This window comes from Hibiscus syriacus, unplaced genomic scaffold (assembly GCF_006381635.1).
Source record: "Hibiscus syriacus cultivar Baekdansim isolate YM2019G1 unplaced genomic scaffold, ASM638163v2 tig00110410_pilon, whole genome shotgun sequence".
NCBI classification, from domain to species: domain Eukaryota; kingdom Viridiplantae; phylum Streptophyta; class Magnoliopsida; order Malvales; family Malvaceae; genus Hibiscus; species Hibiscus syriacus.
Genome location: NW_024062726.1, coordinates 259,524 through 274,762, shown reverse-complemented (window position 1 = coordinate 274,762; position 15,239 = coordinate 259,524). Strand labels below are relative to the sequence as shown.

The following is a 15,239-nucleotide window of genomic DNA, read 5'->3' as shown; positions in this document are numbered from 1 at the left end:
GACCCTCATGTAGAAATAGATTACGTGGATTCCAAAAGGAGTACAACAACACCAATAATTTAGTGAAGTATCTTCTTGAAGCATCGGACAACAGTCCGTGGCATGATTTGACATCATGTAGATTCCACATAATCTAGCTGGACCTATTTTACTTGCATGAAGAAATTGAACCATGTTAGTTAATTTATTAATTTTATCTTCTATTGAATGAGTAATTATCTCGTGAACCCGATGAGTTGGTTCATTGGATAGACGACAGTGCTAAGAAATTGCGGCCATAGTTGAAATCAGATTTCTGACTACAGCAGGAGTCATATTGACAAGAGCCCATCTACTCGTGTCGATCATCTTCATCTCCATAGGAAGTAGACTTTCATAGAAATATTGAAGAAGATTATGTTCAGTTAAACTGTGATGTGGATAACTAGTGCAAATCTTCTTGAATCGTCCTCAATAGTCATATAATGACTCATTGTCTTTTTGTTAGACTCCTAGGATGTTACCCCTTAATTAGCTCGTTTTTGCCGCAAGAAGGAACTTGTCAAGAAACAATCGAGTCATATCAGTCCATATAGTAACTTAATCACTCCTTAATGAGAAACGAAGTTAGTGCTATTACCAATAAGCACAATATCATCCATATATACTAGAAGATACAAAATGACTCCCTTTGTATTGTAAATGAAGAGTGATGCATTAGTCTTGGATTTCTGAAAGTCAAATTGAAGAAGAAATTGAGAAAACTCAATGTATCTTGCCCTTGGTGCTTATTTTAGTCCATATAAGGCCTTACATAACTGAAAAAATGAGAAGGTTTTGTAGGATCAACATATCTCGGAGGTTGTTTTGGATAGTCTTCCTCATTATTGATATCAAGTTGCTTAAAAGTTTACACATAATGAAGTACAAGAGTAAAGATAATGTATACCATAACAGGCTTAACCACATGACTAAAAGTCTCAAAATAGTCTCGACCAACCTCTTAAAAATATCATTTTGCTACTAATTTGGCTTTGTATCGAGCAAGAGAGCCATCTGGACGCCTTTTCACGTAGAACACCCATTTGCACCTTACGATAGATTACTTAGACCGCGAAACAAGATCCCACATATGAAGGCAGTAAACTCATCTTCCATAGCTTGCCTCCATAATGGATCTTTAAAAGCCTGAGTAATAGTTTTCAGCTCTAACGTGGAAGACAAAGGATGCCATATAATGATATTAATAAATGAATGACCAAAATACCTCGGATTTGGCCGACAAGTGCATGGTTGATGAGTATTTTCATGTGGCAAGAGATATATTGTATAACAGGTACATCATTATGCTCTGATATATCAACCAAGGGTACTAGTGCTTCAGGTGGATCATCAAGTTGTTGTGGTATGTTACGCAAGGGTGTTGGCATTACAACTAATTTTTCATTTTATCGCGATATATCAACCAATAATGTTATAGGAGAGGTTGTTGAGGCAACACAGAATAATGTCAAAGAAGAATGCTGTGGTACAGTGATTACATTTTGTGTAGTAAACGAAAAAATATGAAGAATAAAAAAAATATGACGAGAGACAAATTTTGTTAGTGTTTAAATCCAAGCATTTATATACAGACTGTGTCATGGAGTATCCAAGTAAAACACATTTAACCAACCATGGTTCAAGTTTATGATTTGTGTACTGTCGTAGCAAAGAAAACATAAACATCTGAATAGTTGAAGCTTTTCATAATTCGATGAATGTTGATAAAGTAGGGAGTATGTATACATATTATTCAATATCGATGCTGGCATTCGATTGATAAGATAAACAACCGCCTGAAAAACATAAGGCTAATATTCTATTGGAAGAGATACAAAGTGAAATAAAGACAGACCAGTCTCCACTATGTGATAATGTCTCCGTTCAATAGTCCAATTATGTTCAAGAGTATGAGATGGTGAAGTGAAGTGTGAAATACCATCTAAATTCAGAATGGGCAAGAGCTTAACAAACTCACATCCATTACCAGAGAATAGGGACATAACGGTCCGGTTGAAAATTTTTCAACATACCTTTTGAAGTGAGAAAAAATTACTGCAATATAAGATTTTTTTTCTTCATTGAGTATAACCAGCTACACTTGGTGAAATGATCATCAAGCAACACATAATATGTATGACTTTTGTTGATATGACATGAAGAACAACGAAATTCTTTCAAGTTAACGGAGTCATAAGGTATATTATATGTGCTTAATATAAAGATTAAGACATTATTTGACGGATGAAAAAACTTGTGATGTAGCTGATACACAAATAAACAACTGATTGAATTGACTTGAGGAAGAAAAGATCATGGAACATAATAGAAACCACCAATTTTATTGCCTTGAAGAAGATGAGTTTATGAGGGTTGATCATTAACAACAAAATGTGAGGCAAATAATTCAACAAAAACATGAGTAGTTTGACATAATTGATTAATCTAATCTTTACCTTTGATACGACTAACCTCTTTTGGTAAGACACCTAGACCATCGATAATAGTGAATCACCTAAGTAGTTTCATCAAGTAGCTCTTCTAGAACAACATCCCATAATGTACGTGGTTAAGGCTTGACCAACAGACTTGATAAATACTTTTTGTTCTCCATAAGACAAGATTTTTCGTCCAGTTCTGCACACGTGCAATGATCTTATCTCGTACAGATTCGAATGCCACAATTTTATTTGACGTAAATTACAAATTTCATCATTGAACTTTACTCTCCTCCTATTTTTCTTAGTGAACTTAATTTATTGGGTTTGTTTGGTCATTGAACTTTACTCTCTCCTATTTTGGTCACTCTATTGTTAAATAATTAACAACGTTTAAAATGATGTCGTTTTAAAAAAATAAATTTTCACCAAAACGAAGTTATTTGTATCTATATAATAACCCATTTTAGCGTCGTTAACTATTTAATGGTCGAACGATCAAAATAACCCAATATAAGTTCAGTGAGGAAATTGAAAAGATAAAGTACAGCGAGTGAAATAGGTGAAAGAGTAAAATTCAGTTACCAAATTTATAATTTACCCTTTTATTTGGACCAAGTGTTTTTATTTTTTTAAAAACCCTCAAAAATTCATTTATTGAAAAAGTAACCCTCAAACAACATTAATTGAAAATATACCCCCAAACTATCCACGTAGAATTACTTGTGTTTTACAAAATGTGTTCAATGAACCTCACGTTATTAGACGCGAGATTCATCTATTTTTCAAATAAACTCATTTATTTATTTTTTGGATAAAAACAACAATAAATGCATAAAACTCATTTTTCGTAGAACACGAGTTAACTTTTCATAAAATGTGAGGTCGTCCTGAGTTGTCAGCTTGTGGGGTATTTTTTTAGTTAATACCATTTGAGGTTACTTTTTAAATAAATAAATTTTAGGGTTTTTTTATTAAAAAAATAGTAAGGCCAACCGGTAGAGACATTCCCAAATAGGGGTGTTCAAATAACCGAACTAATTCGGTTAATCGACCGAACCGAATTAGTTTGGTTAATTCGGTTCGATTATCGAATTAGTTCGGTCGGTTAACGGTTAAGAAAATTTTTAGAATTCGGTTAACGGTTAATTCGGTTCGAATTCGGTTAATTAACTGAATTAACCGAATTAACCGAAATTAAATTTTAAATATTAAATATATTATATATAACATATGGGCTCAGCCCAAACCATTTAAAACCCAATTAATAATTTAAGATCCAATAACTTTTAAACCTAAATCAATATTAATTAATTAAAAAAATTATGTAAATTTTTTATTTTATAATTATATATTATTTAAATTAATTGTAAACTGTTTTTTTAATTAAAAAATATTAAATATATTATATATAACATTTGGGCTAAGCCCAAACAATTTAAAACTCAATTAATAATTTAAGATCCAATAACTTTTAAATCTAAATCAATATTAATTAATTAAAAAATTTATCTGGAATTTTTATTTTATAATTATATATTATTTAAATTAATTATAAACTTTTTTTGAATTAAAAATATTTAATTTTTATATAAATTAGAAAATTTTAAAAAAATTCGGTTAATTCGAAAATTAACCGAGTTAACCGAAATTAATTCGGTTCGGTTAATATGTTTGAAAAAAAATTCGGTTCGATTAACGGTTAAAGAAAAAAAAGTTCAGTTAATTCGATTAAGAGTAGTTCAGTTCGATCGGCCACCGTTTTAACCGAATGAACACCCTATTCCCAAATATATGTCGGGATCATCACCCTCGACTATGTCCAAGAAATCACAGAGAAGATTGCGGTAATCCAATGGGGGTATGAGGCTGAAATAAACACTAAACTTTGCACAATTTACTTTTTGACCTAAAGCCATTTTATAAACATGTGAAATCTCCCGTAGTCTACGAATCTCTTGCTGGGAATTACGCACAAACAAGAAGTCATTATCCATGTAAAATAAATGTGTAACTCGAGGATCATAATTAAGATGATTTCACTCCTCAGAGACCTTGTGTGCAACAGATAAAATAGAAAATTTGAAAAGCGGTCCAAATTTATCGGGGAGGGGGAAAAGAGATTTTAAGGATAGTTGGGGAGTACTGATCAAGTTAAGGGAAATAGACTCAAATGGAGAATTTTAGGGTTGATGGGGTTTGGAGGACTGGGTTGAGTCGTAAATTTAGACGAATTTTCATTTTTTGAACCGGTGTAATTTTGAGTTTAGATTGGTTTAAGCTTAAATTTTTTTATTCGGATGTATTTATAATTAAATCAAAATATATGGACTAAATATATACTCTAATTTGTTTTTAGAAAACTAAATATATAATTTGTTGACAGTAAGAAGACAAATAGAAGAATTTACCATGCAAATAATTTTCTGAAAATTATAAAAATTGAAGGAATCATAAATCGAACAGGTGATGATCATATATAGGTTATTAAACGGTCGTGATCATGCGTCGACAAGAAATCTTAGGACAACGTGTTGAGAACCGGCACGTGGGGTCTTCGTGTCCAAACCTGAACAAGGGACGGCACGTGTAAGATTCCTACAAAGTTTTCTGCTAGCCGGTCCTAATCGCTATGCTCCACACGGCTATAACGTACGAAAGGCCAAAAATCACCCGCGGGGATGGTGGGCCCGAGTATTGATTTTGACTGATGACGTGGAATAACATGATTGCTACTTAATTTGCACGTAGGATCCCAACTCTAGTGAGATTTTAAGGCAGGTTTCACATTTTCAATGGCGTTTGTTATACCTGCTTACTAGCTTTTTTATTTACAGTGAGTGAACCATCACTGTTTCTTTTGCTTCTAATTTACCTTCTTTTATTCTTCTTTGGTCCCTTTTTTTTCAGAGTTAAGAACCAAGGTGAGTTAAACATTAAAGATCATTTCTTTATGGTTGGCGTTCAATTTTAAGTACCCGATTGCTCTCTTTGATTTATTAAATGAAGATAAAGATTCCAACTTTTATCCAATGGTTTTCTTTCTTTCATACATTTTGGCATGATTTGTGCTAACAATTATATAGATATATGCAACTGTGTGGATATTATAATTAGGAATGGGGAGACAAAATGGTTTTCCCACGTGCCTCGTCAGTCTTCTGAATCATCTTATATTTCTATATTGATTTTTGCTTTCATGCTCGGGATGAAGTTTCGATCCGTCTGTATGGTGGATAATTGGAGTTATTGGTTCAATCGCGGATTTAAATCACGATTTCCATCACATTTGCTGTCGTTATTCCTATAACGGGCCGCTATATAAATCCAAACCATCAAAAGGAAGAGGGGGGGGGGGGGAACGCCATTGTTGTTTTGGAAGTTCGCATTAAAGGAAACAAAAAAAGGGGCAAGAAATCTATGGGGGAAGAGAAGAATTTTCAGAAAAAGAAGATGGCGAAGCAGTTGACAGGCAAAAGGGATGATACGCCACTTCACTCAGCTGTGAGAGCAGGGGATCTGGAACTGGTTTTGGAAATGATTAGGGGCGCTGGAGATGGAGAATTGAAGGATATTTTGTGTAAGCAGAATCAATCTGGTGAAACTGCCTTGTATGTTGCTGCTGAGTGTGGTAATGTTGATTTAGTGAAGGAATTGATGAAGTGTTATGATATTGTTTTGGCTGGTATTAAAGCAAGGAATGGCTATGATGCTTTTCATATTGCTGCCAAGCAAGGCGATTTGGGTGAGTTCTCTAGCTTGATAATATCGGTATTAATGTCCGATACTGCGATTTCTATATCGAATAATCTATGAAATAATGTATTTTAGTAAAGGTTATCATGTTTTTGAAAGTCATTTGATCTGTATAAGTTGAAATATGTTTAAGTGTCATTGGTTCTTTGTTCGTGTATTTGCGTTCTGATTATCTTCGTGTGTGTGTGTGTGTGTGTACTATCAGAGGTATTGAAGATCCTCATGGAGGCCAATGTTGATCTTTCAATGACTTGTGATGCTTATAACACCACAGCTTTGCACACTGCTGCAACACAAGGCCACGCTGAAGTGGTGAGTTTTCTCTTGGAAAAAGCCGGCAGCGTGGTAGCAATAGCAAGGAGCAACGGGAAGACTGCCTTGCATTCTGCAGCAAGGAATGGACATCTAGAGATTGTAAAGGCTCTTTTGTCTAAAGAGCCTGGAATCACGACGAGAATGGACAAGAAGGGGCTGACGGCTCTGCATATGGCAGTTAAAGGGCATAATGTTGAAGTGGTAGATGAGCTGTTAAATTCTGATCCTAGTTTAATAAATATGGTTGATACTAAGGGAAACACTGCTTTGCATATAGGGATTCGAAAGGGTCGGATTCAGGTAGTTAGGAATGAATTTTGGTGATAGAACTTCTAGTCCCTCTTATATTGTTGAAAAGACTGTAGTTTTTCTAATAACTAATTCAATCTTTCAGATTGTTCAAAAGCTTCTGGATCAAAGTGGCGATCACAAATCAGTCATCAACAAGTCCGGGGAAACGGCTCTTGACATTGCAGAAAAACACAAACTATCAGCTATTGCAGGCATCTTAAAAGAGCATGGAGTCCAATGTGCCAAATTCATCAAGACACAACCTACAAATTCGGCTCGAGAACTAAAACAAACCGTAAGTGATATAAAGCATGGGGTTCATCATCAGCTTGAGCACACACGCCAAACAAGAAAACGCATGCAAGGTATAGCTAACAGGCTCAACAAAATCCAAGTCGAAAGCCTCAATAATGCAATCAACTCAACCACAGTGGTGGCTGTCCTTATTGCCACTATTGCATTTGCTGCCATATTCAGTGTACCAGGCCAATATGCTGACAGTCCTGAAGATATTTCACCAGGAGTCTCTCCTGGACAAGCGAGAATTGCTCCAAAACTGCCATTTATGATTTTTGTTGTCTTTGACGCTATATCCCTATTCATATCATTGGCTGTTGTGGTCGTTCAGACCTCAGTTGTAGTTATACAGAGAAAAGCAAAGAAGCAGATGATGGCTATTATTAATAAGCTCATGTGGTTGGCTTGCATACTGATTTCAGTTGCATTTCTGGCCCTTTCGTATATCGTGGTTGGAGAAGAAGAGAAGTGGTTAGCTAATCTAGTTACCGGAATAGGATCTGTTATCATGGTGTCAACATTGGGGACATTGTGTTATTGGGTGATTGTGAACCGCGTCAAGGCCTCAAAATTACGGGGCATCCGCAGGTCTTCAATGAATAGCAGATCTCAATCCATGTCAATGTCATATATGTCTGACACGGAGATGCTGAACAATGAACACAAGAAATTCTATGCAGTTTGAGCTCTGATGCGCCTTATATCCTCGGCTTCACTCTTCACTCATATGTACATGGATCTCACTAACTGGAGCAGAATGTTAGCCTAGTGCTTTTCACTGAAGCAAAACTGCAAGATTGAGCTTTATACAGATAGTATAACAGCATATATATATATATAGACATTCCTTTTTGTAGTTCAACTGATCAACGAGATCAATTAGTCATTAATCTGGCTTCATTGTCTAGATTATTTGTTACATTCGTAATGCATCTAATTGCTTTTATGTCCTAATGTGCCAGCTGACAGTCACTCTAACCTTGGAACTTGCTGATTACTTTCGTTCCAAAGATAATCCCAAAACATATCACTACATTACACTTAACTACATAAACTAAACATCTTTCAAATGAGTATAATAATACATGCCTCTATTATACTGTGATTTTCCCAGGTCAGATGTACAAAATTCCCTGTGTAACAGAGCTCCTTCTCTTGCAAGACAACAAAGGTACTGTGACTGGTGAGTATCGCAGTGATTTTCCTGCATAGTTTCCTTCTGAATCGATGCCTTCATGGCATAATTAGTGCCATAGATAACCAAAACCTTTTACCACATTCATTGCAAATAAAAATATCTGTTGCTTATGAACTGTCTTTATTGCTATTCTTCTTATCATTCGATCTTCCTAGAATAATGCTTAAATATCACCATGTCCAGCATTAGGATGACCAACCAATAGTTTCTAGACTTGGATGTGACATGTTCTTTGTTTTGGCTATTTAAAAAGATAATATTTACTCTTTTCTTTTTCCTTCTAAATTTCAATGTGAAAAAGACATGTCCTGCCTCCTTGTCTCAAATTTTCTGTAATTGCTTTCACTTTTTGTCATTCTGTCTTAATTATGAAAGAGCTTGGAATTTTTTATAAAGGGGTTACCTAGAAGTGCAAGCTAAAAACTGCTAATAAAAGAAGTTATGATATACCATATTGAAAAGACAAGTTGGTCTCATTAGATTGTATTTACTTCTTTTTGTTTTTCTTTATAAACGTATTGTTTCTTGTTTAAGAAGACAATGCATAAACGACCCGCTAATGCACTTTCATCTTTGGTTTCCAACTTTCCGATTAATAAAGTGCTTGAGTTTACATCATAATGAGCAATAGGCTTTTCCATGCTACTTATCTGTCATATTGATAACTACGTTCATCAGAACGTGGGCTGCTAATTCTTTAGCAGCCGACTGCTTGAAAAAAAATTTAGGAGGCTGAATTTTGTTGAATTTTAGGCATGGAAAAATTACATTGGACTTTAGGGTATTTACAAATATTAGTCCTTAAGCTTCTACTATAAATACCCTAACCATTTAGCTTCAAAATCATCCTAAAATCTCAAATCATTTCTTTCTCCCAATACTAGAGAGTTTTCTTGTGAGTGGTGAGTTTTTTGTAAACACCTATAATTTTTCTCTCTTAGTAAAAGATCTTCAGCAGTCCGGAGACGTAGGCAAAATTGACTGAACTCCGTTATCAATCTCGGGTATTATTTTTCCGCTTTTATTTCGCTTTCTCATTAATCTGGTTATAGGGAAATTACTCGTTCTTGGTTTATTTCACAACAACTGGTAATCAGAGCTTTTGGTTGTGAATTTTGTCAATTTTTTGCGAGGTTACTATTCACGTGAATAGTGAATTTCGTGAATAGTAAAATTTTGTCGGCGATACGAATTTGTCGACGGAGGTGTTCTAATACACGACGGTTCGCAAAAATTGTCGGAACGATCCAAACGAAGCCAGATTTGAGTGGGAGCGATGTCTGCAGACGAAGGGAATGTGAAAATTGAGAAGTTTGATGGTGAGGACTTTGGCTTTTGGAAGATGCAAATTGAAGATTTTCTGTACCAGAAAAATCTATATCAACTTCTCTCAGGAAAGCAATCAAAGGGCATGAAGAATGAAGACTGGGCTCTTCTCGACAGACAAGCCCTCGCAGTTATCCGACTGACGTTATCCCGCAATGTTGCTTTCAACATAGCAAAGGAAAAGACCACGGCGGGCCTTATGGCGGCTCTCTCCAGTATGTACGAGAAGCCATCGGCCTCAAACAAAGTTCATTTGATGATGATTATTCAATTTGCGGATGGCGGAAGGGGCATCAGTGGCTCAATACCTAAATGAACTCAACACAATCACAATCCAGTTGAGTTCAGTGGAAATTAAATTCGATGATGAAGTTTGAGCTTTAATTCTCTTATCATCTCTACCAGACAGTTGGAATACTACTGTTACAATAGTCAGCAGTTCTTCGGGAAACAGCAAATTAAATTCGACGATGTTCGGGATCTGGTATTGAGTGAAAAAATTCGACGGAGAGAATCGGGTGAAGCATCAACCTCCTCAGCCTTGCACATGGAGTCCATGGGGAGAACTTCAGAAAGAAATTCAAATCGTGGCAGATCAAAATCCAGAATGGGAAAATCAAGAACGGGAAAGAAATATTTTACCTGTTATAACTGCGGCAAGAAAGGTCACTTTAAAAGAGATTGCCGAGCACCGAAGAAAAATACCGGCGCGCATGAATCTGCAAACGTGACAAAGGAGACAGGTGATGCCATGATTTTAAGCGTTAACAGTCCGATTGAATCATGGATCTTGGATTCAGGGGCATCTTTCCACTCCATCCCATGCCGAGAAATCATGGAGAACTATGTCAGTGGTAATTTTGGGAAGGTTCATCTAGCTGATGATGAAACCTTGAAGATCGTCAGAAAAGAAGACATCCGACTAAAGTTGCCAAACCAGACCACCTGGACGCTGAAAGGAGTGAGACATATTTTTGGCCTCAAAAGAAATCTGATTTCTGTAGGACAGCTTGATGGAGAAGGATATAGCACAACCTTTTCAGGTTGTGAATGGAAGATTACCAAAGGAGCACTCGTCATTGCTCGTGGTAAGAAGACTGATACTCTCTATGTAACCTCAAATTTAGAGAATATCATTGCAGTAGCAGATGCTGATGGAAAATCAAACCTATGGCACCAAAGGCTTGGCCATATGAGCGAGAAAGGGATGAGGATACTTTTGTCAAAAGGGAAGTTGTCGGATCTAAAGAGTGTAAATGTCGGACTATGCGAGGATTGCATCTTTGGCAAACAAAAGAAAGTCAGCTTTGCAAAGATTGGTAAGACACCCAAGGCTAAAAAGTTAGAGTTGGTTCATACTGATATATGAGACCATCTCCAGTTCCATCTCTTGCAGGCTCATTATATTATGTCACCTTCATCGATGATTCTACAAGGAAGGTGTGAGTTTATTTTCTGAAGAAAAAATCAGAAGTCTTTGATACCTTTAGAAAATGGAAAGCCATGGTGGAAAATGAGATTGATCTGAAAGTCAAGCGGTTGAGATCTGACAATAAGAAGAGTACAGAAATTGTAGATTCAGAGATTTCTGCGCAAACAATGGGATCAAGATGGAGACAATATTTCCCATGACACTGCAACAGAGCGTATGAACAGAACTCTGAATGAACAGAACTCTGAATGAACGTGCCAGAAGCGTGATGATACATGCCGGATTACTCAAATTTCTATGGGCTGAAGCTATCAACACTGCAGCTTACTTGATAAACGTGGGCCCTCAGTTCCTTTGGATAACAAATACCAGAGGAAGTTTGGAGCAAGAAAGAAATAAACTTTTCACACTTAAGAGTGTTTGGTTCTATTTCTTATGTACACATAGATTCTGCTGAAAGAAGTAAACTTGATGCTAAGTCCAACAAATGTGTTTTTGTTGGTTATGGTGGTGATGAGTTCGGTTATCGATTTTGGGACTATGAAAATCGGAAGATCATCAGAAGCAGAGATGTTATTTTCAATGAAAATGTGATGTACAAAGACAGGGCAACCATAGAATCAAGTAGCTCAAATACCGAAGCTGAAACAAAGGAATTTGCTGAGTTCGAGGAGATTTCTGGAAATGATGTTCAAATCAGTCCTAAAGCAGTTCAAGAAGAATCAGGCACACCAGAACTGAGACGTTCCTCCAGAATTCCTAAACCAACCCAGTGTTATTCACCTTCTTTTCACTACTTATTGCTAACTGACAATGGTGAATCAGAGTGCTATGATGAAGCAATGCAAGTGGAGGATTCAGTCAAGTGAGAGTCTTCCATGAAAGATGAGATGACCTCGCTTATGTCAAATCAGACATGGGAATTAGCTGAATTACCACCAGACAAGAAAGCGATCCACAACAAGTGGATTTACAGGATCAAAGAAGAGCATGATGAGAGCAAACGCTACAAAGAAGATTGGTTGTCAAAGGTTTTCAGCAAAAAGAATGTATTGACTACAATGAAATTCTCTCCAGTCGTAAAACTGTCTACAATCAGACTGGTGTTGAAAATTGTAGCTGCAGAAAATCTACATCTTAAGCAGATAGATGTAAAGACAATTTTCCTTCATGGTGATTTGGAGGAAGAAATCTCTATGAGGCAGCCAGAAGGCTTCATAGAGGCAGGCAAGAAAAGCCTGGTATGCAGGTTGAAGAAGAGCTTGTATGGTTTAAAACAAGCTCCTAGACAATGGTACAAGAAGTTTGATAGTTTCATGAGTAGCAGTGGTTTTACCAGATGTCAAGAAGATCATTGTTGATGACATGCTCGTTGCAGACTCAGACATCAAGAGATTATAAACTTGAAGCAAAAATTGTCGAAGCAGTTTGCAATGAAAAATCTGGGCGCTGCAAAACAGATTCTTGGGATGAGGATCAAGAGAGACACAAAGTCGGGGACTTTGATGTTATCACAGGCTGAGTACATCAACAAAGTACTCTCCAGGTTCAACATGCAAGATGCTAAACCAGTAAGTACACCTTTAGGTGTTCATTTCAGACTTTCCAAAGAACAGTCACCAAAGACGGAGGAAGAACTTGCACACATGGAGAAGGTGCCATATGCCTCAGCAATTGGAAGTCTGATGTATACCATGGTTTGTACCAGACCAGATATTGCTCAAGCAGTGGGAGCTGTTAGCAGGTACATGAATAATCCGGGCAAGGTACACTGGGAAGCAGTCAAATGGATCCTCAGATATCTGCGGGGTACCACAAACAAAGCACTTTGTTTCAAAGGTGGAGATACGATACTGACAGACTATGTAGATGCTAACTTAGCCGAAAATGTTGACATCAGAAGGAGCACTACAGGGTATGTTTATACTCTAGGAGGTACTGCAGTGAGTTGAGTTTCTCAACTACAGAAGATAGTTGCTTTCTCCACAACTGAAGCAGAATATGTTACTGTTACGTAAGTCAGCAAGGAGATGGTTTGGCTCCAAAGTTTCTTGGAAGAGTTAGGCAAGAAACAAGAGAACAATGTTTTGTATTGCGATAGTCAAAGTGTATACATCTAGCAAAGAATCCATCTTTTCATTTCAGGACGAAGCACATACAATTAAGATATCATTTTATCCGGTCTTTTCTGGAAGATGGATTTTGAAACTTGAAAAGATCAATGGAGCTCAAAATCCGGCAGACATGTTGACAAAGACGGTGACTATGGACAAACTGAAGTTGTGTTCAGCTTCAGTTGGCATGCTAGAATAAAATACCAGAAATGATGCTGCATTGATCAAGGTGTGAAGACAGATTAAAATCGGTCATCAAGTGGGAGATTGTTGAAAATTCAACAGCACATGGGCTGCTAATTCTTTAGCAGCCGACTGTTTGAAAAAAAATTAGGGGACTGAATTTTGTTGAATTTTAGACATGAGAATTATTTTTAGTCATTGGACTTTAGGGTATTTACAAAGATTAGTCCTTAAGCTTCTACTATAAATACCCTAACCCATTTAGCTTCAAAATCATCTCAAAATCTCAAATAATTTATTTCTCCCAATACTAGAGAGTTTTCTTGTGAGTAGTGAGTGTTTTGTAAGCACCTGTAATTTTTCTCTCTTAGTAAAAGATCTGCAGTAGTCCGAGACGTAGGCAAAATTGGTTGAACTCCGTTATCAATTTCGGGTATTATTTTTCCGCTTTTATTTCGCTTTCTCACTAATCTGGTTATAGGAAAATTACTCGTTCTCGGTTTATTTCCCAACAAACGAGAACGAGATTATAAAGTTTACTTTAAATGACTTGAGAGAATCGTTTGATTATTTTATACATGGCAACATTATGCTGAAGGTATATTGTGCTTCTGAACAATCTGCAGGAAATATGACAAGTTACTTACAGATTGTTATATATATATATATAATTCCAATATCTTTTCTTGAGGATATAATATTGATGCCTTGAATCTATCCTGACATTTTCTCACATGCTTCACTTGTTGACAATGGTCCCAAAGCAGAACTTTCAAAGAGTTCATTACCGAAACTTGTATAGGATGCTATTATTGAATGCAATGGTAAGATATCTGTAAATCTGATCTGTTTCATCATACTAACACGATATTTTGAAAAGAAGAGAAAATGTTACCCGTCTTTTTTGCAGAAATAGTTCGAGTCTCCATTGGAATAAAGATCCATTTTACCAGCTTACAAAGTGTTAGAGCCTTGCACTTCCTGTACTAACCAAATGGGAAAAAAAAACGTGGCCATACAGGTAGGGAAAAGGAGTTACTTTTCAAGTCTTGTCTGTACTCCTAGTGCTTAACATCTATCAAATTATCTGCTATGCAATTTCGATATTTCCTTTCCCTTCTTGTCAAAAATCTAGCGGGCATGTTTTGTTTTAGTTTAATAGTTGGTCGAAATCACTAGAAAAAATAACAATAAGATAGAAAGAAACTATTTTCTTTGTTTAGACACAGCTAAAGTTCGGGTCATTTCGTTTTCAGTGTTCAAACAGGCAAGAAAGACTATATATCCAGTGATCAAAATCATTTCATAATAGTATATAGTTGCAAATGACATAAAGCTTTTGGTATGGTTTAGCCTTAATTTGTAGTAAACCATGGTGCTCAACGGGTGGAGTGATCATGCTTATCCTGAATAAAGCATCTGTTTGTTCCTTCAATCAACTTATTTTCAAGGTATCAAAATGTAATTTAAACCCACTTTTTAAAGTCTCTCTCTTTGATGCTAAGTGAGTTATTTGACCAGTAAAAGAAAGATCACTTATTGTTATTGGCTTGTTTAGATTAGATGAAAACAAAAATATATATTTTGTAAGAACTTACTTTTACTAAACAGAAAAGTAGTCCTCATTTTCTGGAATGTAGAAAACTGGGAGATTTCAGTTTTGTATATAAAAAGGGCTGAAACAGTAATTAAAAAAAATATCTATTTCTGGGAAAAGCTTCATGTAAAGAAAGAAACTACTTGTAAAATACAAAGTTTTAACAGAATCTACTGATTTAATGTTCTGGGGCTCTTATTGGAAAAGTTGTATTTAAAAAACTTTGGGTTTCTTTGTTTTCAACAGGAATTGACTTTTTCAACTTAGCATC

The 15,239-nt window shown here is 36.0% G+C and overlaps 1 protein-coding gene across 1 annotated transcript; it reads left to right on the top strand.

Annotated features, from left to right (window-relative positions):
• Positions 1–5,570: 5,570 nt before the first annotated feature.
• LOC120124004 (ankyrin repeat-containing protein At5g02620-like) lies at positions 5,571–8,004 on the top strand. The gene is made up of 3 exons (XM_039142780.1): positions 5,571–6,204; positions 6,421–6,830; positions 6,925–8,004. The coding sequence occupies exons 1-3, from the start codon at positions 5,880–5,882 to the stop codon at positions 7,801–7,803; spliced, it is 1,614 nt and encodes a 537-aa protein (XP_038998711.1). The 5' UTR covers positions 5,571–5,879; the 3' UTR covers positions 7,804–8,004.
• The last annotated feature ends 7,235 nt before the right edge of the window (positions 8,005–15,239 follow it).